This window comes from Octopus sinensis, linkage group LG15, assembly GCF_006345805.1.
Source record: "Octopus sinensis linkage group LG15, ASM634580v1, whole genome shotgun sequence".
In the NCBI taxonomy this organism is placed as follows: domain Eukaryota; kingdom Metazoa; phylum Mollusca; class Cephalopoda; order Octopoda; family Octopodidae; genus Octopus; species Octopus sinensis.
Window position 1 is genome coordinate 23,440,722 of NC_043011.1, and position 23,911 is coordinate 23,464,632.

Here is a 23,911-nt window from a genome sequence, read left to right on the forward strand (position 1 = left end):
TGATGATGGTCACCTTCAACTGACACTCAATCAGCCTTAGGACATACCTGTTACTCAAAAGCCTGCATTCAACCCAAACAATGTTTGTCAAAGCCTGGTGAAGCATTCTGAAGGCTGGGCTCCATGCAAAATCTGATGGGACAAGTTGCTTGAATTTGTGAGCCATCAGGGAACTTTCTAATGCAAGTTATCTGTAATATGTGAACAGGGCGAGATAAATGAAGCCCATGTATCACTACAATGTCAGTCTACAGCATCATCATTTCATCATCATAAAACAGACATTATATGATGATGATGTAGACTGACTCAGTAGGCAGGGTACCAATGGATATCAATTGAACATTAAAGTCACAGTATGGGAAGTGCAGAAACTTTCTAATAACACACACACATCATCATCATCATCGTTTAACATCCGTTTACCATGCTAGCATGGGTTGGATGGTTCGACTGGGGACTGGGAAGCCAGGAGGCTGCACCAGGCTCCAGTCTGATCTGGCAGAGTTTCTACAGCTGGATGCCCTTCCTAGCACCAACCACTGTGAGTGTAGTGGGTGCTTTTTATGTGCCACCAGCACAGGTGGCAAGGGAGGCTGGCAATGGCCACAATTGGTTGGTGCTTTTTACATGCCACCGGCACGGAAGCCAGTCAAGGCAGCACTGGCATCGGCCACGTTCGGATGGTGCTTTTTATGTGCCACCGGCACAGGTATCACAACTACAATTTCCATTTCATTTTTGATGTTGATGTACTTGACTCAATAGGTCCCCTCAAGATCAGCAGGTTGCCCTATGATCCAAGGTAAGCACAGCAGGCCGTCCTGTGATCCAAGGTACTTTGGATGGGCTGTGGCTTCTATGAGAAGCTGGTGCAGGAAACACACTCATATAAATACATACCCTGCAGTCAACTGGTGTCTCAAACTGAATTGGTTATAACACTCAAGGTACCTTGGCTCTGGGATATCTACATCACCTGAAAGGTTTGCCATGCAGATAGTAACACAGAAAGTGGCAGGAGAGGGATGTTCAGGAGGCATAACCTGGATGTAGCCTAGCATCCTTTGTATGTAAGGAGTCAAGGGCTGAAACACTTGCATGAGTGGGTGGGGCTTCTTTGAAGATCTGTTGTTCAACTCTCCCCAGAACCTTTCTTACAGTTTTTTACTGCCTATATACATATGTATGTATGTATATATTGTCATCACCATTCATGGTCCATTTTCCATGCTGGCATGGGTTAGACAGTTTGACTGGAACTGGTAGACTGGAAAGCTGCACCAGGCACCAGTCTGTTTTGACTTGGTTTTTATGGCTGGATGCCTAGGAAAGGCATCCAGCCATAAAAACCTGTATACAATAATTTCATTATTATTATTATAAAATAGATTGATTAATCTCTGCTTGATGAAGGCTTTGATTTGAGTTTTTTTTTTTTTTGCAGTTTGTTTTACAATCTGGCTGGTAGGATGTTAAAGCTAATTTAAGAAAAATACCACTGAAACCCAGTTTTATCTCAGGAGCCAGATGTAAATTTTGAGAACTGCTTCTGGTTCAAGAGCTATAGTGTGGCTGTCGTTAATATATAGCATACAAAGATAACAAAACATGTTACCATCATAAGTAAGTAAATTTATTCAATTTTAAAATGTGAAAAAATGTTGAAATTGTCAAGATATAACTTGAGGTACATAATTTACATACAATGGAATTGACTGAAACTGCTGGACAGAAAGCTGGCTAGCTTGCCTGTTCGGTAAACTGGATTGTAGAGTTAATTCATAAAGAAAAACCGTAGCTCCATAACTGCTTTGAAAAGCATTTATTCAACCTATCTGACTAGACAGACAGTCTGTATAGCCAGCAGTAGAGGAAGAAAGCTCTGATGAAAGAAGAGCCAGGAAAATCTACTGTTGTCTCACAAAGAAGGAACAGCTAGTTATTCCCTTCACTAGGAGAGAAGCACAGGGGAGATAACAAAGGAAAGAGGGGAGGGTGGGACAAGGGGGAAAAAAAAAACTAAGAATTGAAATTATACAAAATTAAAAAATATTGTCAACAGCCACGTTAGTTATTTTTTTTTATCAAAAAAATAATAATAAACATAAAAAGGGTGGAAGGAGAGGGAGAAGAAAACTTTATGTCAATTCTGTTTTTGTTTTGTTTTGTTTTGTTTTTTCCTTTTCTTCTTTACAGTACAAATTTACCCTTCTAGCTGGTGCACACTGAATGAAAATTCTTACTGAACATCAAGGCGTTACAAAGCCAGAAGAAATGCCACAATTCTAGCAACCAACTCTTTTGAATTGCAGAGAGCATGTATTGTGTGCATACATAGATGTATGCATGTTTGTGTATGTATCTGTGTGTGTGTGAGGCTGTATTTCTCAGAAATCTCCCCCAAAAGAGAAAGAGCTGTTTTCTAACTCAAAAACAAGACTCTTTCATTGGAATTGTGTGTGTATGTATGTATGAGAGAGAGAGAAAGAGAGTGTGAAAGAGAGAGAGATTGCTAAACAGTTGGTTGCTTAGACTATTTTTATTGTTATTTTTTTGTGGTAGATAACCAGTGGCTTATTTTACATATATATATATATATATATATATATTTATATATATATATATATTTTTTTATTTATATATTTATTTATTCATTTATTCTTCTCTACCACTCATATGTTCTAAGGACAATTGGCAGAGGTAAAACAATGGACAGAAAGATATGATGTTGTCAGTGAACTACTGTAAACACCAGATGGCACTTTAAACAGCTAACAAGTGGCAACAAAAAAGCCACAACACAACACTGAAAAATTGTCACAGCCCACAGGTGGATCTACACTTGCAATATCAGGTCCCCTTAAGGTGATATATTGAAGATCACCATGGAGACACAAGAGAAAGCAGTGTCACATTATTAATCATCATCATTATTATTATTATTATCATTATTATTATTACCATCATCATCATTATTAATTATTAAACATACTGATTTTTTTGTTTTTGTAAAAAAAAAATTCATAAATAAATTAAATAAAAAAAAAAGCTAAATAACAAAAAATACATTTGCCCTCCAACTAAAAAATATTTATTATGTTTTAATAATCTTTTAGATTTTTTGGAATATAAATATCAGAATACCAGTTTAAGCAATAGCAACAATGGCAAGGAGAATGCCGCAGAGAACTGGGCGGTAACTCCCAGAGTACTAGGCTGTAAATCAAAGTACTAGAGAATAATCCAAGTACTAGGCATAATCCTCAGAGTACTAGGCAGTAACCCAGTGTACTAGATAGAAACCTAGTGTGCTTGGTAGTAACCTACTTTATTTGGTAATGACCAGAGTACTATATAATAGCCTAAACACTAGGTTGTACTGTAGTGTGATATCCTAGTACTCAGAGTATTAAGATATAACACAGTGTACTGGGCAGTAACCTAGTATGCTTGATAGTAACTTAGTGTGTCAGGTAGTAGCTTAGTGCACTAGGCAGTAACCCAGTGTGCTAGTCAGTAAACCTATTGTACTAAGCAGTAACCAGAATGCTAGGTATTAAGCTAGAGTATGAGAGAGTAACCCAAAGTTCAAAGTTTAAACATTCAATTTGCCACTAAGTATTTTGTATCTTATATTAAAATGTTAACATTTTTCTTCATATGCTAACACACGCACGCACACATGCACACACACACACACACACACACACACACACACACACACACACACACACACACACACACTCATTCATTCATTCATTAACAGCAGAACAGGACAGAAATCCAATATTTTAACAATTCATTTAAAGGAGAATTCTGTTGAGAATTTACTGAAGAAGGTATAATACAAAAGAGATTTTACACACACACATACACACGTATTAATATATACATATTTATGCAGATAGATACACACATACATGACATATGCACACACACACACACACACACACACACACAAATACACATGTATACACCAGTAATGATAACAGAATCATCACATTTAAGCAATTTCCAATGCAATGTTAAGCTCGTGTGCATATGCACATTTACGCATGTCAATGTGTGTGTGTGTGTGTGTGTGTGTGTGTGTGTGTGTGTATGTGCATGTGTGCATGCGTGTGTGTCTGCCTGTCTGTGTGTCTGCATGTGCACACACTTACCAAACTGCCTGCAAAGGTGTCACCATCATTATCAGAAATAATAATTTTCCTTAAAAATTAAGAAGGAGGGAAAAAAAAAAGAAAAAAAAAAAAGAAAGAAAGAAAGACTTATTATTTTTCTTTTTTTTCTTCCATTCTGAATGACTTGCAGCTGAAGGAATCGAGTTCAACACAAAAAAAAAAAGGCGAAAGGCAAACCAGATTAGTTTTTGCTTTTTTGTTCGTTTTCATTTTTTTTTTTTTTTGGTTTTTTTTTTCTTTTTAAATTCTCATTTAAACCAATCTAATAACAAGACCAGGATTAAAACCTGTAAGAAAATTGAAACTAGTTATTTATTTATTTATATATTTTTATTTTTGTGTTTATTTCTTTTTACGTCATTTCATGATTTTTTCAAAATTTATTATCTTCTTTTTTTAGGGCCCATTTCTACAAAGTGTATCTGTCTAAGCACTGGTTTGCTTTTGTTTGTTTTTTTTTTGCTTTTGTTTTCTGTCTAGTCTCTCATCAGATTTGTATTTTTGTGTGTATGTATATTGGTTTTTATTTTTTTATTTTTTTTTTATTTTTCAAGATAAGGGCAACACCTTCAGAAAATGGGTTCATTGGCCGTGAGTGTTGCTAACAACCTTCATTCAGAATTCATCTATACAGTATGATGCCATTTAACACTAATTGGACAAACTGAGCAAAACAGATTTTTCTCTTCTATAGATTATGGTTGTAGGAAAAGACAAAAGTGCTAGAAACCATGAGATTTGTCTGTGGGTATGTGTATGTGTGTGTGTATTATTCAACAATGTAAGAAGGCTAACCCCACAGGAAAGCCCAGACAAGAATTCTACAGGACAATGAAAGGTATGTTGTGCAACACAGGTTGGCACTAACCTTGGCCCTAATCTGAATTGATATCACTATAAAGAACTTCTAAAAGATCGACCAGATGTAAATGATCTAAGTAGGAGGCTTACTAAGAAGAGAAGAGAGAGAAAGAATCTTCACCAAAAGAAGTTGTTCTGTAAGCTTTCATGATTAAAGTCATTCAATTATTGATGTAATCCATCTATGAAGAAATATTATAAATTCTTCAAAAAAAACAACTTTTTTCTTTTCTTTTTTTTCTTTTCTTTTTTTGGTTAAAAAATAACTTAACAAGATACTACTTCTTTTAAACATTTCTAGAAAGATCATGTATGTGTGAGCAAATTATCAATAGATTTACCGAATAAAGACTAGTAATGACGATTTATCAATTAATTAATTAATCAATTAGCCAACATGCCTTTTTTTAACTTTTTTCCCATGTTTTTTTTTGTTTTTTTTTTTGCTTTTGTTTTCTGTCTAGTCTCTCATCAGATTTGTATTTTTGTGTGTATGTATATTGGTTTTTATTTTTTTATTTTTTTTTTATTTTTCAAGATAAGGGCAACACCTTCAGAAAATGGGTTCATTGGCCGTGAGTGTTGCTAACAACCTTCATTCAGAATTCATCTATACAGTATGATGCCATTTAACACTAATTGGACAAACTGAGCAAAACAGATTTTTCTCTTCTATAGATTATGGTTGTAGGAAAAGACAAAAGTGCTAGAAACCATGAGATTTGTCTGTGGGTATGTGTATGTGTGTGTGTATTATTCAACAATGTAAGAAGGCTAACCCCACAGGAAAGCCCAGACAAGAATTCTACAGGACAATGAAAGGTATGTTGTGCAACACAGGTTGGCACTAACCTTGGCCCTAATCTGAATTGATATCACTATAAAGAACTTCTAAAAGATCGACCAGATGTAAATGATCTAAGTAGGAGGCTTACTAAGAAGAGAAGAGAGAGAAAGAATCTTCACCAAAAGAAGTTGTTCTGTAAGCTTTCATGATTAAAGTCATTCAATTATTGATGTAATCCATCTATGAAGAAATATTATAAATTCTTCAAAAAAAACAACTTTTTTCTTTTCTTTTTTTTCTTTTTGTTTTTTTGGTTAAAAAATAACTTAACAAGATACTACTTCTTTTAAACATTTCTAGAAAGATCATGTATGTGTGAGCAAATTATCAATAGATTTACCGAATAAAGACTAGTAATGACGATTTATCAATTAATTAATTAATCAATTAGCCAACATGCCTTTTTTTAACTTTTTTCCCATGTTTTTTTTTTTTTTTTTTTTGTCTTTTTGTTTTGTTTTGTTTTGAAAAGCAGCAAGTAGAAGTAATTATCTTGCAACACAATGCCTGCCTGCAGCAGAGGAGGATCTCACAACACTTGAGGAAACAAAGTGTTTAGTACTTCATTTGGCTGGGTTGCCATTGCGTTTGTCAATAATAGTAAAAGTGGTCTGACGAGAGAAATTACAGTAATTTGTCTAACAATGGTTACTATATTTGCTGTGGTTTCTGCAATTGCTGTTGCTGTTGTTGAGTCAACCTGAAACTTGGGTAGCAAGTCTGTTAACCAAGTCAAAGGCAGCTTAGTCATATATGCTAATAGGATAATCCATTTCAGGAGCAGTTGTTTCTGATTGGTAATTTTACTGGAGAGACTGATAGACAGATAGATAGATAGATAGAGAGAGAGAGAGAGAGAAAGATAGATAGACAGACAGACAGATAGATAAATTGGTAGCGAGGAGAGAGAGAAATCTGAATGAGGTTGATGGCAGAAAGTAGATGGAAATTAAAATATCAAACAGTCACATGCTACTGTTGCAATCAACTCATCAACTCTGTGGTGTTGTAACCATATCAGATTCATCTTCAGTGTCTTTGTCTGAGAGTGTTGCTGCCGCAGCTGCTGCTCTGTTGGTTGGTGAATTAGTAACCTGCATGACAACATCACAGAATGACTGCAGACTGTTGGCCGCCCATTTTTCACCAGGGTACACACAGGAATAATCACAGCTGCCTATAAATGAGTCTGGAAAGAAAAAAAAAAAAATCAGTAGTTTTCGATTTATTAGAAAATTTTATACAAAGAAACAAACTAACAGACAAACAAAAAATTCTTTATAAAAATAAATAGCATTTCATAGTTACAGGGGATGGAAGTGGGGAAGTTGTGATGGTTATGTTTTCTTTTAGAACATTGATAATATAAACAAGATGTTGTGATGTTTGTGTTTTCCTCAAGAATATTAGTTCTACAATTGTATATGTTTCAGTTGGAAATTGAAATCAAAGAAGCTGCTGACAATTTGGTTGAACACAAACTTACCGCAACTTTATGACATGCATGAACATAAACAAACAATAATAAAAACTGAAATTGATAAAAAAGGATAATATACGCATAAATATATACACAACATCCAATGACTCATACATACATTATTTAAAAATAATACACTGATATATATATATAAGGACCACTGTCCACATCTTGGTTGTTGTAGTCACAATATTTTGGCCATTGTCCTTTCCATCATTTTTCAGGTGCCTGTTGAATTTGATAATATTCTCAGAATTTGGATGAAAACCCTTTAATAATGTGATGAGGATAAACTTTTCTTACTTTATTGTTTTTATCAGTGCTGTTTTCCTTCTTAGTTATTCTGCTACTTGTGATGTTCTTAGTTTGTTCTGCTTCATCCAGAATATCTATAGCTTGACTAACTGAGAAACTGAACTCCTACCAAATAACTAACCTATTACACTTAACAATTAATTAATGCTTATATTCACTATTCCTATTGTTGAATAAGGATAGTAAATATAGTCAAGTGTTAAGCAAAGTAGTTTAGGTATCAGGAGTGAGTTCAATGCTCCAAGTTAGTCGAGCTATTATAGCATCACAATTAGTAGAATAACTAATCAGAATTTCCCTGGAATGAGAGCAGTCTAGTGTGTGGAGTTATCAAAAGGTTTGGATTCAATTTTCAAGAACATTACCAAATAAAAACAATCACACGAAGAAAGCTGGTAAAAACAGTTGCTGTCAGATACATTGTGAATATAACAATCAAGATGAGAACACTAGCCTGAATATATCAGTGAATATGATAAAAAAGATAGTTCCTCATTTCAATTTTTGAAATGAAATTTACCATTTAAAAAGCAGCAATAGCAGGTATTTGACATATACTTAAAGCACTGCATATATAGTTCAGCAAATGTTTATTGAGCCAAGACAAAAGGAAAGGGTTTTTGTTAGAATATGATAACCTCAATGTGCAATCTAATAGATCTTTAATGGGACAGAAAATCTAGAAGTTGTACTAAGTGCAGGTGTAGCTGTGTGATAAGAAGCTTGCTTCCCAACTATATGGTTCCTAGTTCAATCCCTTGGGCAAATGTCTTCTACTATAGCTTCAGGCCAACCAAAACCTTGTGAGTGGAATTGGTAGACTGAAACTGTAAGAAGTCCTTCATATGTGTGTGTGTTTGTCCCCCCCACCACCACCACTATCACTGCTTGACAACTGGTGTTGGTGTGTTTATGTCCCCATAACTTAGTAGTTTGGCAAAAGAGACTGATGAAATAAGTACCAGGCTTAAAGAAAAAGAAATAAGTATATACTCGGGTCAATTTGTTCGACTAAAATGTCATAGGGCAGTGCCCCAGCATGGCCACAGCCTAATGACCCAAACAAGTAAAAGACAAAAGATACTACAAAGTAGCATTAAGCAATAAAAAAGCACCAAAAAAAAAAGGAACTAAGACATGTAAATATAAAGAGAATTATTTATCCAGTATGTTACAGTCCGCTCAGCTGGTAAAAATGAGTAATCCTGAGATGGACTAGCATCCCATCCAGGGAGGAATATATATCTCAGAGAAACTGGGAAACCAGCCCTATGCTTTTTGCAGAGTAATGTGAATTAACTAATGTTGCTTTTACTTAAATTATATCAATAAAGAATAAGCATGTGTGTATGACAATAAAGAGAGCAATGAGAGTTTAAAAAAAAAACATGGTGCTCACTCTCTCAGTCTGTTAAAGACAAACAAAAAGAGAACCAAGTTGGATTTGCAAAGAATATTGAATCCTTTTGATACCACCCTGCCTGAGACCACTCCTGGGTCTATGATACAATCTTCTTGCTTTAAAGTGATCTAAATAATAACTTTCCATCAAAATTTCATGTTAGTTTATGTTCCAAATATCTGCTTAACAATTAAATTATTCTATGCATTCTAGTCTGTTTTGTCCATGTGTTGTACTTATGCCAAGGGAGCTAATAACTCTAATGGAGAACTATATATATATATATATATATATATATATATATATATATAGTGAGAGAGAAACAGACAGGGAAGAAGGGAAGACTAAGAGAGAGGAGGGGTAGGTAGGTAGGTGAGTCTACAGATATATCAACAGATGTTCAGAGAGAGAGATATATATTAATAGATATACAAGCATATATGTAGCTGAACTGAACTGAAAAGAAATGAAAATAATCTCAATTGGTTAATAACTTTGACTGAACCGTGGTGGTGGTGGTTGGACAGTGAAAAGTGCAGTTTTATACACACACACACACACACACAAACATGTTTTATCATTTTAATTCATCTTTTATTCCATAAACTGTGAAGTACATCATATCTGTCAAACATATTAAAAGAAGGAAAATAAGCAATACCTTCTAAGTTCATTTCAATTATATTTGAAAGTAGAGTTTCGATTAAATGATAGGATTTCAACAGAATTTCTTTGTATTTCCTTGCTTGTGTTTAATATAATAACATAATGTTTTTAAATATGCTGGCTTACACTGTGGAATTTTCACAGGTCCTGCTAGTCACAGTTAGTTTACTAAATTCTTCATTATTTTAAAAATTAGATGAGGCAAAGGAAGTGTATTTGAACAGAATCATGATAGTGAAAGGTTTAGACAAGGAAAACAAGTAGTTTGTTGATGGCTGTCTTTAAGTTGTAAAACAAATGAAGTAGGAAACCAAAAAAACCTTATTTCATTAGTGTGCTGTTGGCTTTTTAATGTGCAATCGAAAGAAATATTGCTAGGTAAGATCTCAGCCATCTGTGACACTTAGATATGTTTTAACTTCAGAAATGGATCAATGGAGAGAGAAGTTAGAGAATTTCATGTAATTATTTGATAACTAAAAAAAGACTAGAACAGAATAATCATGCAAATGATATGTTCTAATCACCATTGTAATTTATGCTGTAAGTGTGTTTTAAATTCCTGTAAAGTTTTTTGAAACAATATGAAACCCAAAAGAAAGGAAGAAGGGAACTAATGGTAGGTACAGGCATAGCTGTGTGGTAAGAAGTCTGCTTCTCAACCATATGATTCCGGGTTCAGGCCCACTACAGTACATGGTACCTTAGGCAAATGTCTTCTGTATAGCCTCCGGTTGACCAAAGCCTTGTGAGTGGATTTGGTAGATGGAAACTGAAAGAAGCCTGTCGTGTGTGTGTGTGTGTGTGTGTGTCTTTGTGTCTGTGTTTAACACTACTACCGCTTGACAACTGGTGTTGGTGTGTTTATGTCCCTGTAAGTAAACACCAGGCTTTAAAAATTAAAAAAATGAGTACTGTGGGGTCAGTTCATTCAACTAAAAATTCTTACATGTGTTGCCCCAGGATGACCGCAATCTAATGATTGAAACAAGTAAATGATAAAACCCCACCGCAAGGTGACAGTGAGTGACTTGGTCCCAATAAAAAAAATCTTAGGACTCTTATAAATATTGATGCATTAGGAATGGAATTGGCATAAAAGAAGACAAAGATTATGAAATGTTGAATTAAACATTCTCTCTCTCTCCCTCTCCCATTGTTTTCTTTCTTCTTAACTAAAACACCTACTGATAACCACTTGATTATAATGTAGGAGTCAAATCTATTTTTTGTTAATTAGGCAAACCAAAACAATCAAGAGGATGTTTTACTTAGGAGTACAACACAATTGATGTAGTCAGGGTCTGGACTAATAAAATGGAGGTAAAGAAAGAGAGTGGGAGAAAAAGAGAAAAGAAAGATGAAGAGATGGAGAGAGAAGGAGAGAGAGCAAGAGAGAGAAAGAGAGCAAGAGAGAGAGAGAGCAAGTGAGAGAGAGAGTATATTTATTTCTTTCATAAAATTTCTGAGTTTCAAATTTAATGTCAATCAGAGCAAATGCTAAGAGAATTAATGACTGAAAAATTAACAACAAAGAAAACAAGAACTTCACACAATTTGTAACAGATCAAATGATATTTGCATTTTGATAGAGCTATATTCATTTTTCTTTTATTTCGTAACAGTAACATGTACTATTTAAGTATCAAAAAGCTCTTTTACATACATATATATATATATATGTGCTACATGGCTATATTCTTTTCCACTTGGAATATTATTACAGAAAAAAAAACACGTGCACATACGTGTGTGTGTGAGTGTGTTTGTGTTTTAAATGTCTTTCATCACAAATGCTATTGTTTTAGTTCCAACATGCAATCTCGGAGAAAATACAACTCGCTAATTTTTTTTTTATTACTTTTTATTTTAAACAATAGAAATTACCCACAGCTCAAGAAAATACCATCAAGAGGATTAACATTATAACTGAAGTTATTAAACTAATGCTGAAGAGACATTGGCTAAGAGAAACATTTGAAATATAATAGTAAAAACAGAAACAAAAAAAAACTGAAAGACAACTTCCAGTAGGATAAAGTTCATTGAGTAAGGGCTTGTCAAGTAACAGAACTCATTTATGTTCAGACACAACAAAACAAATTATAGATGCTCTATATAAAAGTCAATATATAATTCAGCACACTCCAACCAAATAATATAGCTAAGACAATGTTAACAATATTAGCGACTTAACCAAATAAACAAGCTAACATAGTACTTACAAAACTAGTATAATTTGCTGATGTAATTTGAAACACATTCAATAGGACACAGTTAACAACATATGTTAACTGCATGCTAAATACTATGCTAATCATCTTCTTCAGCCTGTCAGTAATTATCATCATCATCATCATCATCATCGTTTAACGTCCGTTTTCCATGCTAGCATGGGTTGGATGGTTCAACTGGGGTCTGGGAAGCCAGTAGGCTGCACCAGGCCCAGTCTGATCTGGCAGTGTTTCTACAGCTGGATGCCCTTCCTAACGCCAACCACTCCGTGAGTGTAGTGGGTGCTTTTTACGTGCCACCTGCACATAATTATGTTGGTTTCAAATTTTAGCACAAGGCCAGCAATTTCAAAGGTGAGGGTAAATTGATTACATTGACTCCAGTACTAAACTGGTTCTTATTTTATTGAGCCTAAAATGATGAAAGGCAAAGATGACCTCAATGGAATTTGAACTCAGAACATAAAGACAGACAAAATGCTTAGAGGCACAATTCAGCCAGCTCACCGCCTTATTAGCAGTAATTATATTGATTGTTAATGCTAATATAATTAGCAGCATGCTAAGCAATACCGATGTTATATCATCATCATCATCATTATTTAATGTCCATGTTCTATGCTGATGTGAATTGGGTGGATGGTTTGTTAGGATCCAATGGATCCAAGGACTGCATCAGGCTCTGATTTCTGCTTCAGCACGGCTTCACTGGCTGGATGCCCCTCCTAATGTGAACCACATTACAGCATGTACTGGGTACTTTTTCTCATGTCACCAGCACTACTGAGGTCATTGTAAGCAATGAATTGAAAGAATCACAAGAGCATCAGACTAAATGCCAGTATTATTAGCTTGTGTCTCTTTAAGTTCTAAGTTCAAATACAAATGAAGTAAGCTTGACCTTTCATCCTTCTGGAATTGATAAAATAAAGAACCAGTCAAGTACTGAATCAATTTCAGTGATGCATCCTGGATGTGAATCCAATTGCAACAGAAGTCAAGAAGATGTCAAACAACACAAAATGATGCAGTTAATATGATCAACAATGCTCTAAATAACACTATTAATGTGGTATTTACTATCAAAACAAATACTATGCAAAACACCTCACAATACACACACCAATGATTACAGCATAGTTCAAACATTTGTTCTCCAACTGTGAACAAATTGAAGGCAATATAATAACAGTAAAGAATGATTCAGTTATCATTGCTTTGATGGATTAATAGATTAGTGGTGATGTTGTTTAACCCACAGTCAACTCTGATTGAGTATATCTATAATCACAGACATTCCAGCTGTGGCAATCTCGTCTATTTTAGGGGCATATAACTATACATAATCTAATGTGAAGGCATATGGTCTAATGGTTAAGCTGTTGCACTCACAGTCAAGAGACCATGGTTTCAATTTCCAGACAGGGTGGAGCATTGTGTCCTTGAATAAAACACTTCATTTACACTCCATTTTCACATTGTTCTGCGATCACCTCAACATCTGATGTATAGCACACTTGTGCACCTGTACAGGTAATTTCAATTTGATGGGGGGGGGGCAAGCTTATGCACAACACAAACACTTGACCACTAGAAACAAATCATCTGTTTCAGTTCTCCAGCAAGAAGTGACAGAACCATCTTCCTCAGACTTGAAAGATTACCATTAAGTCTAATGTGTTCTTCCTTATTTAATTCATTGTAATGTGACATGCAAAGGAAATTTGGCTGCTATTTATAGCAGGTCAAGCAATCAAGCAGAAATTATCTCGTTACTTTATGGTGCATGTAAAAATAATCATTGGTGTGTGATGCAATAATCACTGAAGTGTGGTCTAGTAATTATTACAAGTGTGTGATGCAATTGTTGAAAAAGTATAGTGCAATCATTAATGAGATGTGCTGTAATGATTGTATAATTGTAAGTGGTCTATAGTGTTGTTATTGCTTAACTCCAGATCATCCTTGACTGAGCAAACATCACACACACACTCACAAACAATTTTTTTTTAACATGGTAAGAGTGATTTGAGGGAAATTTGTTTGCAAATTTTAGTGAGTCAAAACTCCTTCATTGGCTTGTGGTTGTGGTTATGGTGTATTGATTGGTGGAGGCAGTTCATAATGATAGATGTGGGTGTGTCTTGTCGAATGTTTAGTGGTGCATAGCATAATGATTGATAGGATGGGAGTGTCTAAGGCTTAGTGATGTGTTTAATGTAATAGGAGGTGTGGACTGTGTGTGTGTGTGTGTACATTTATGTATAATGCTTTCTTTTTAACGGTGTACTTGTTCTTATATTTAACACCCATTTTCTCATAAAAGAAAGGGTTGAAGAAGGGACTTATTTGGCCAAATACCCTTCTTGTCACCAAATTTTACCTGATTTCCAACTAAAGAATTTTTTTTCCCACTGGTCTTCACAAGCACGGTGGCCAGTCATATTATTATCAACAAGGGATGTAAATACCATATCACTGTTTCACTGAGATGATGACAAGTGAAGCTGCAAAACATCAACATACAGTCACACAACTACACACACACATATAAGTGTAGGCATGGCTGTGTAGATAAGCAGTTTACTTTGCAACTATGCAGTTTTGGGTTCAGTACCATTGCATGGCACTTGGGCAAGTATTTTTTACTATAGCTCCAGCCCAACCAATATCTTGTGGGTGAATTTAGTAAATGGAAACTGAGTGGAAACCCATCATATATACACACATGCACACACACACACATATATATATATATATATAACTATTGTAGGATAAATTTTTTTTCAGAGAAAAAATTTTTATCAATGGCCAGCATATCAAAAAATACCTTTAAAGGTTAAATTTATAAATAATTTACAAAATAAGGGCAAAAGAAAAATTCTAATGCCAAATATGCACACACACACATAAGTGGCTTCCATACAGTTTCCATCTACCAAATTCACTTACAAAGCATTGGTTAGCTCAAGGCTATAACAGAACACATCTGCCCAGGGTTTCCTGCAGTGATATTGAAATCAAAGCCATGTGGTTATGAAGTGAACTCAGTACTACAACAACCACATCTATACCTATGATTTGTGTAACATTTAAATATCTCATGTAGTGTAAACATGACTGGTATGCAGTGTAAAGGTTGGTGTGAGATCAGATTGTGTTTTAGCCCAAAGTCTATCCTGACTAATTAGAGATATGATCTAGTGCATTCCAGCCATGACCATGTCATCTTTCAGTGCATGTTTCTATACCTAGAACTACCTCATTACCCAATATGTCATTCCTTCTTTAAAATGCTAATTTGTGATATATGAGATTTGGTTGTTCTTTCTAGCAGGTCAAACAACCACATAGTTACTTCTTTGCAAGTTTGCTATGTTTAACTGTAAGTGGTATGCAGTGTAAAGGTTTGTATATGGAACAATGGTTAGTGAGTAGGATAAAGGGTAGCAGAGTGTAGCATAAGGATTAATGGTGAATCAACCCTAGTACTGGGCTGGTACCTATTTTATCAACCCTAGTACTGGGCTGGTACCTATTTTATCAACCCTAGTACTAGGCTGGTACCTATTTTATCAACCCTAGTACTAGGCTGGTACCTATTTTATCAACCCTAGTACTGGGCTGGTACCTATTTTATCAACCCTAGTACTAGGCTGGTACCTATTTTATCAACCCTAGTACTGGGCTGGTACCTATTTTATCAAGCCAAAGTTGATTCCAGAAGGAAATGAACTTGGAATGTAAATTAAATACCATCAAACACTTTGTCTACCAATTTTACTTATTTTTAGATGGAAATAATAATAATAATAATAATAATAATAATAATAATAATAATTCTTTCTACTATAGGCACGAGGCTGAAATTTGGTGGTGGTGGGGGCTAGTCAATTGCATTGACCCCAGTGTTTCACTGGTACTTAATTTATCGACCCAGAAAGGATGAAAGACCAAGTCGACCTCAGTGGAATTTGAACTCAGAAGGTAAAGACTGGCAAAATACCTATTTCTTTATTACCCACAAGGGGCTAAACACAGAGGGGACAAACAAGGACAGACATAGGTATTAAGTCGATTACATCGACCCCCAGTGCGTAACTGGTACTTAATTTTTCGACCCCGAAAGGATGAAAGGCAAAGTCGACCTCGGCGGAATTCGAACTCACAACGTAACGCAGACGAAATACCGCTAAGCATTTCGCCCGGCGTGCTAACGTTTCTGCCAGCTGGCAAAATACTGTTAAGCATTTTGCCCAGCATGCTAACAATTGTGCCAGCTTGCCAATAATAGTTAATAATAAACCAGGCAATGACTCGTATGGTATCTGATCTTAACTGATTGGAAGTGTTAACATGTACATATTTTGTCTTGGGGTAAAGGATGAGCTACAGATAATATTTTGCTCAATACCACAGATTTGCATTCAGTTGCTCAACCATAATCAGTTGAGCATGTCCCTTAGAGGCTGACGATACAAGCATCTGTTAGTTCAAAAGTTCACAAAACAAAGACAGGTGAGGGAGCAAGCAGGTGTATTAGATATACACACACACATAAATATATGGCAGGCGGCGAGCTGGCTCTAAGGCGCTGAGCTGGCAGAAACGTTAGCACGCCAGGCGAAATGCGTAGCCGTATTTCATCTGCCGTTACGTTCTGAGTTCAAATTCCACCGAGGTTGACTTTGCCTTTCATCCTTTCAGGGTTGATAAATTAAGTACCAGTTACGTGCTTAGGTTGATGTAATTGACTTAATCCGTTTGTCTGTCCTTGTTTGTCCCCTCTGTGTTTAGCCCCTTGTGGGTAGTAAAGAAATAGGATTCTTTCAGTTTCTATCAAATCTACTCATAAGGCTTTGGTTGGCCTGAGACTATAGTAGAAGACACTTGCTCAAGGTGCCACACAGTGAGACTGAACTCAGAACTATGTGGTTGGAAAGCAAAGGTTTAAGCACACTTTAATGTTAGATCTAGTATGCCTCAGATCAACAGAAAATCTTTAGGACAACAAAATAATAAGTTGATTTCTTCTACTGAGGGATCACAGTCCTAATACTATAGGCATTTAGTAAGAATGTCTCAAAAAAGAACTGCTGGACAGGTTTTATGGGCAAAACTGATTGGCAGGAGACCCAGGTGTGGACTGTAAACAAGATGGGTAGATAACATCGATGAGTTTGGTTGGTCTAACTTGGGAACCCAGCCAAATCAATTGGAGACGGTTGCATTTGACAGGACCTAATGGAAGGTGTACGTGAGGATTTTGTCCCTGCAATCACCCCAGCCACAGGAATAAGTAGGCAAAGATGAGGGATAAAACAAGATTTCTTTCATTTCAATCCATCACAGTGATTTCAAATTTTGGCACAAAGCCAGCAATTTCGAGAGAGGGAGTAAGACAATTACATAGACCCAAGCGCTCAACTGGTACTCTTTTCATTGACTACAATAGGATGAAAAGTAAAGATGACCTTTGTGGAGTTTGAACTCAGAATGTGAAGAAAGATGAAATGCAGCAAAGCATCTTGCCGGGTGTGCTAACTATTCTGCCAGCTTGCTCCATCACCTTCACTCCATCACTAATATTTTTAATAATAATGCAATTTATGTTTATTGTGGAGATTTTGTGTAGTTAATGAATGGTAGAAGAAATTTGTGTAGTAATGAGGGATAAAGAATAATCTCAGAAGTGAACAAAGTTCCAACTAATGACAAGAAATTGGTCAAAAGAAATAAGTATTACAATAGGAAGAAGTCAGTTAATTCAATAACAGAAAGTTCGATGAAGAAGACAAGAGGATATGTAAACTAGTGTCCACCAAATGGTCAATGCTTTTAATGATCAATTTCTTCTGTTAATACTGTGTAAATGGGTTTTCAACTTTATCTCTGTTTTATATATAAGACATGGCCACTGAAATTTACTGTGTGAATCACCAAAAGAACTAAAATTTCTGTATTATCATATTTAATTTTTGTATTTTTTGTTTGAGACTAAGATTTGGTGAGTCCAATCTTCAACTGGTGCCACATAATTGCATGTGTGTGTGAATATATATGTGTGTGTGTATGTGTGTGTGTGTGTGTGTGTGGAGGGCCCATGGCCTAGTGGTTAAGATGTTGCATGCCCAATTGCAAGCGTGTGGTTTCAATTCCTGGACAAAGTGGTATGTTGTATTCTTGAGCAAAGCACTTAATATCTCAGAGCTCTGCCATCATTTCGGCACAACAGGCACCTGTACAGGTCAAATTTTGATGGAGGGAGTGAGCTAATGAGCAGGACAAACATTTGATCACCAGAAACAAATCATTTTGTGCAGGTTGTTCAGCAAGAAATTGTAGAACCGTCTCTCTTGGACTACAGGGGACTATCTGGTACTCCATTGGTTACGATGACAAGGGTTCCAGTTGATCCGATCAATGGAACAGCTTGAAAATGAAACTAATGTGCATGTGGCTGAACAGTCCAAAGACACACGTACCCTTAACATAGTTCTCAGGAAGATTCAGCATGGCACAGAGTGTGACAAGGCTGGCCCTTTGGGTTACAGGTACTACTCATTTTTGCAAGCTGAGTGGACTGGAGCAATATGAAATAAGGTGTCTTGCTCATGGACGGACACAATGTGTCGCCAGGAACTGAACTCATGACCTTATGATTATGAGTCAAATATCCTAACCACTAAGCCACACGCCTTTACACAGGAGACTATCTACATATATATATATATATAATATATATATATATATATATATATATGTATATATATAAAACCTGAAATGTATAGTTTATTATATAAAATCCATTCTGTCTGTCTGTGTGTGTGTCTTCTAGGATCTCGGGCATCCTCCATCCGAATGCGCTCAAATTTGATATGTAGATACCAACGGTATCAGGGTGTGTATAAGTCTTGAAAAGATTACAAAAATCAATTCCAGGTGAGAATGCGATTGATAAAGCTGTGGGAACGTACATTTGTATGCACAAGTACATCAGCTGTTGTGATGTACTTACTGGTACTTTAAACTCTTCGGTTGCATATTTGAGTGAATAAAATCGTTTTTCTTTGGAATAGAAAAAAGGTCTATATTTTTTCTTTTGCTGGTGTCTCAAATTTAGGTTAAATCAGTGTTTCTCAAAGGGGAGGCTTATGGGACGGTCAGCCAAGTTGTTTTGAGAAAATTTTGTTTAAATGTTTAACAACTCAGCACCGTCCATTGGGCGGGGGGCGTTTTGCTCGTGTATGTATATACTTTATTTAAAAGTAGCAGAAAATTCAACAAAACTTGTTACTCTGAGTTTCACGTTAGAGTAACAGGTTTTGTTGAATTTTCTTCTGCTTTTAAATAAAGCATATTACTCAACCACTGGTATTTGAGTACTCTTTTTTCCACCTTGTTTCACATTTATGTGTTTACTCCGGTATATATATATATATATATATATACATATATAGATTATTTTATGTGCAACTCCATTGTCTCCCGAGACAAAAAGGATGCCAACATATATATATATATATATATAAAACTTACTTGGAAAAGGATGCATGGCATTCATTCATATGATAATATAAATAATATATATATATATATATATATATATATATATATATATATATATATGCATATGTACATACGTATATGTACATGCCAGCATCTATACATATATATATATATATATATATATATATATATATATATATATAAGCATATGTGGGCACAGGACGCCATGAAATGTGTACAACAAAAGAATACAAAGCATGAGTACATGGAACATATACAAACATTTCAGAGTGTTTGAGTGTCAATCTGAGGACAGTGCAGAGGATTCAGAAAGAGTTGGATGAATCTAATGGTGATTATGAAGGTATGGCAGCTCAGAAAACTCACTCTGATCATTCTAATAAGAAAAGAACTCCTGAATTTGTTGGTGAGATCCAGACCATGATTGAGAACGAACCCTCCAAGCCAATCAGGTCCATCACCAGAACATGGGGGTGTCTGAGTTTCTTAGGCAAGTAATGCATGAAGACACTCGGTATTCCTCATACAAGATGAGAAAGGGCCAATTTTTATCCAAAGTCATCAAGGACAAGAGGAAAGACCATGCTACAAAGTTTCTGAACAAACTCAAGCATTCCCTCCAACAAAACATGCTTTGGTTTTTCTCAAATGAGAAAAATTTCTGCTAGGATCAGATAGTGAACACACAGAACAACTGCTGGCTTGCTGTATCCCCAAAATAGGTACCGAGGTTGATAAAACATCCAGTCAACATCATGGTGTCTGGAGTGATTATTTATGATGACGTTATGCCTCCATACATCTTCCCACACAACCTCAGTCTCAACACGGAGGCCTATATCAAGTGACTGAAGGAGGTAGTGCTGCTTTTGGTCAAGAGGGTGGCTGCTAGAAGACCCTATGTCTGGCAACAGGACTCTGCACTATGTCACACAAGCAGGAGAACCCAGTCATGGATGTCAGACAACTTCTGTGACCACATTACGCCAAACATTTGGCCACCTAACTCTCCAGACTACAACTCCCTTGATTATTATGTGTGGGGTGCACTTGAGCAAGAGACCAACAAAACTCCTTGTAACACCAAAGATGAACTGAAGGCAAGGATTATGACAGTATTCACCAACTTAAACAAGGAGACTGTCCAGAAGAGTTGCAGGAGATTATGAAGTCGTCTGGAGGCCATGGCTGAAGCCAATGGTGATTTTATTGAATAAATTTACTCTTTAATATTTCAAGATATTTTTATGTAATTTTGGAAAATATATCTGTTAAAATGAGATGTCAGCGTTATTTTCATTTTTGCATAATTCAGACAATTTATTCACTGCACTCTGTGTATATATGACCGCGTGTGTATTGCTGGTGATTTTCTTTCTCCGCCTTCCCTTCCTTGGACCTTTCCTTTTTCTTCGTTTCTAACAAAGAGCTCCACTCGAAACGTTAAATCCTCCTTCTTTGTTTCCTTTCCTGAGCGTCCAATAACACTATACTTGTTCCACGTCCTCGCGTTGTTGTGTTTTCTCTTTGTTCATGTTTGGAGTAACTATACATATAAATAAATATATATATATATATACATACACACACACACATTCATACATACATACATACATACATTAAACATTGAGCTTCTGTACAGTTTCTCTCTCCCAAACCTAGCATGTTGTGCATGTGTGTGTATGTATATGAGTGCTTATATACGCATGCCTTCACACTGTCAATGCTTAAGTCTCCTGTGAACAATATGTCCCACAGCTTGATGGTTTTGATGTGTGAAGAGCTGTAGAATGAACACATCTTACCTGAAAAACAGGTTAAGGTTTGTCAAGAAAGAAAAGAGCTGCTTCAATGATGCTCATCCAGTTCAAGACTGCATGGATGGGCAGGGGGGGAAGCAGGCAAAAAAATGATGATGATAACAAATGAGATGTATTATTAGGAAACCAGAGGGTGGCAAGCTGGTAGACTTGTTAGCCCACCAGGCAAAACGCTTAGTGACATTTTGTTCGTCTCTGAGTTCAAATTCCACAGAGGTCAACTTTGCCTTTCATCCTTTCAGAATTGATGAAATAAGTACCAGTTACACACTGGGGTCAATGTGATCAACTACAGTTTCAAGCCTTATGCTTTTAGTAGAAAGGATTATTAGGAAACCAGAGGCTATGGGGTATTGTGATCATTGTAATTTTTTGCTATATTACTGATATTGTTCAGTTTGAAGATCTGTAATTCAAAGTTATGTAGAGCTTTGGAAAGTAAGGAGAAAGAAAAGTCCTTAGAGAAAGTTTCAGGTGCATAACACTGTTTATCCAAAGTACTTAGACTTATACAAAAATGAGTAGAACATGTGTATGTCCTTAGAAGATCAGAGTTGCTAGAGATAAAGTTGGACATTTGAGCCAGAAGCACATGACCATGGTTGTTTTCTTATCTCCAAGCTATAAACCTATCCCTTTCTTTAATTGGATGTCAATTTTGAGAATTCTTGACTCTTGAGATTATCTTCCATTCTCATGTGGAGCTGGACTTAATAACCATTTTGTTAATTATGATATATCCTCTAGAGATGGGAGTAGATAATCTTAAGAAAACAACGATTTTTGTTGTATGGTATTTAGTAGGCCTGTATTTGTCTGTGTTGTTCAAATACAAGCCACTGGCCACTCTGAGAATATTTCTTTTAGCTCATTTTAGTTTAAATCGTAATGATACATGCTTGTTCTTCCGTTGGCCTGGCTCAGTTGATTCAATCAAGAGAAACAGCTTGCTCATGTAATTAACCTGCAAGAGGCTGAGCACTCCACAGATACACCGTTGGCATAGTTCTCAGGAAGATTCAGCACAACATAGAATGTGACAAGGCTGGCCCTTTGAATTACAGATGCAACTCATTTTTGCCAACTGATTGGACTGGAGCAACAAGAAATAAACTGTCTTACTTAATGACACAATACATTGCTGGGAATCAAAGTCATGACCTTACAATTGTGAGCTGAATAACCTAACTACTAAGCCATGCACAGATCGGTTGAGTGAAACGATAAGTCCCAATACAATGTTACAGCTGCTGTGAAATTTAAACTCATCAGATTCATATCTCAGAATATAAAAACAATATAACACTATAATAAAGACACGTTCATTCAGGCAACACAATCATCATCATCATCGTTTAGCGTCCGCTTTCCATGCTAGCAAGGGGTTGGACGGTTCAACTGGGGTCTGGGAAGCCAGAAGGCTGCACCAGGCCCAGTCTGATCTGGCAATGTTTCTATGGCTGGATGCCCTTCCTAACGCCAACCACTCCATGAGTGTAGTGGGTGCTTTTTACACACTTCACAATATTTAAAGGATGCAAAGTTTATTTTACATCTTATGGTATGATTGCGTATTCTGCTAGTTTATACAGTTATTGTTTTATGAACGTTATGGATGAAATCAAAGTTTGTGAATATCATCATCATTTAATGTCCATGCTCCACCTGGCATGAATTGGATGGTTTAAACAGGATCTGATAGGTCTCCAAAGACTGCATCATGCTCCGATGTTTCCTTTTGCATGGTTGCCAACCAGTTTACAGTGTGTTTACTGGGTGCTCTTCATGTGCCACCAGCATTAATGAAGTTGCCATGCAGCTTACAAGAAAAACAAAACCTGAAGCAGGGGGGGGGGCACTTCATGTGAGTAACTGTAGGATTAAAGTACGAGAGAAGGCAAGACTGATTAGTAGGAGCTGCAGGTGCAGGTAGCTCCTTAAGGTATGAAGTGATCAGAGGTGAAGATGGACAGAAAACTTAGGAGTGTCGGTGGGAGTTTGCAAGAATGTATGATGAGTAAGAGATGAGGAAATTGGAGGTAAGGAACAACAGTAAAAAAAAAATTGGTAGTTGAAGGATGGATACAGGGAGTCATGGATGGATGACACACTTCAATATCTAGTTTACAGACAAGTCTTTGTTAACACTACTACTGTGATGTCATCTGCTTCTCAGAACTGGCTGCCTGATTCACTTTCCTTTCCACCTTTTACATCCCATACTGCCTCTCACCAGACCCTGCATATAAGCCCATTCTCCTAGTTCTTTCACACCAGGGCATCACCCTCTGGAATTGCTTACAAAGCTTGGGATTTTCTTGCAGCTGTCTGTCTGCAACTCTTCAAACCTGACCCCATTGATATACAGGTCGGAGAGGGTCTGCAAAGGCCATGGACACAGCTCCTTTCTCCAGAGTAAATAAAATATAAAACAAAAAATAAAGGACCAGCTGTTGTTTAGTCCCATGTAACCCCTGATTAAAATAGACCTATGATTCCATCTAGGATCATCCTGTATATTTCCAAGTACTTAGGAATACATTATTCCTACAAGGTCCAGTGTGATGGC

General features: G+C 36.2%; 1 protein-coding gene and 1 long non-coding RNA gene across 17 annotated transcripts in view; one reads left to right on the forward strand and one right to left on the reverse strand.

Moving 5' to 3' along the window:
• LOC118766246 overlaps positions 1-17,800 on the forward strand; it is a 29,794-nt gene extending 11,994 nt beyond the window's left edge. For both annotated transcript variants that reach the window (XR_005002161.1, XR_005002160.1), the window contains 2 exons: positions 1,472-1,474; positions 17,774-17,800. This is a non-coding gene — a long non-coding RNA (uncharacterized LOC118766246). The remainder of the gene's footprint in view (positions 1-1,471; positions 1,475-17,773) is intronic.
• Positions 5,523-23,911, reverse strand: part of LOC115219721 (phosphatidylinositol 4-phosphate 5-kinase type-1 alpha) — a 285,819-nt gene continuing 267,430 nt past the window's right edge. For 9 of the 15 annotated variants that reach the window (XR_005002147.1, XR_003882358.2, XR_005002149.1 and 6 more), the window contains one exon: positions 6,974-7,084. Coding sequence is in view for 3 of the 15 variants with exons in the window: in XM_036509545.1 (XP_036365438.1) it covers positions 6,888-7,084 (197 nt within the window). In the remaining 12 variants the exon portion in view is untranslated. Of the gene's footprint in view, positions 7,085-23,911 lie in introns of all 15 variants that reach the window. The other 6 variants (XM_036509545.1, XM_036509546.1, XR_005002153.1 and 3 more) reach the window with 5 other exon arrangements.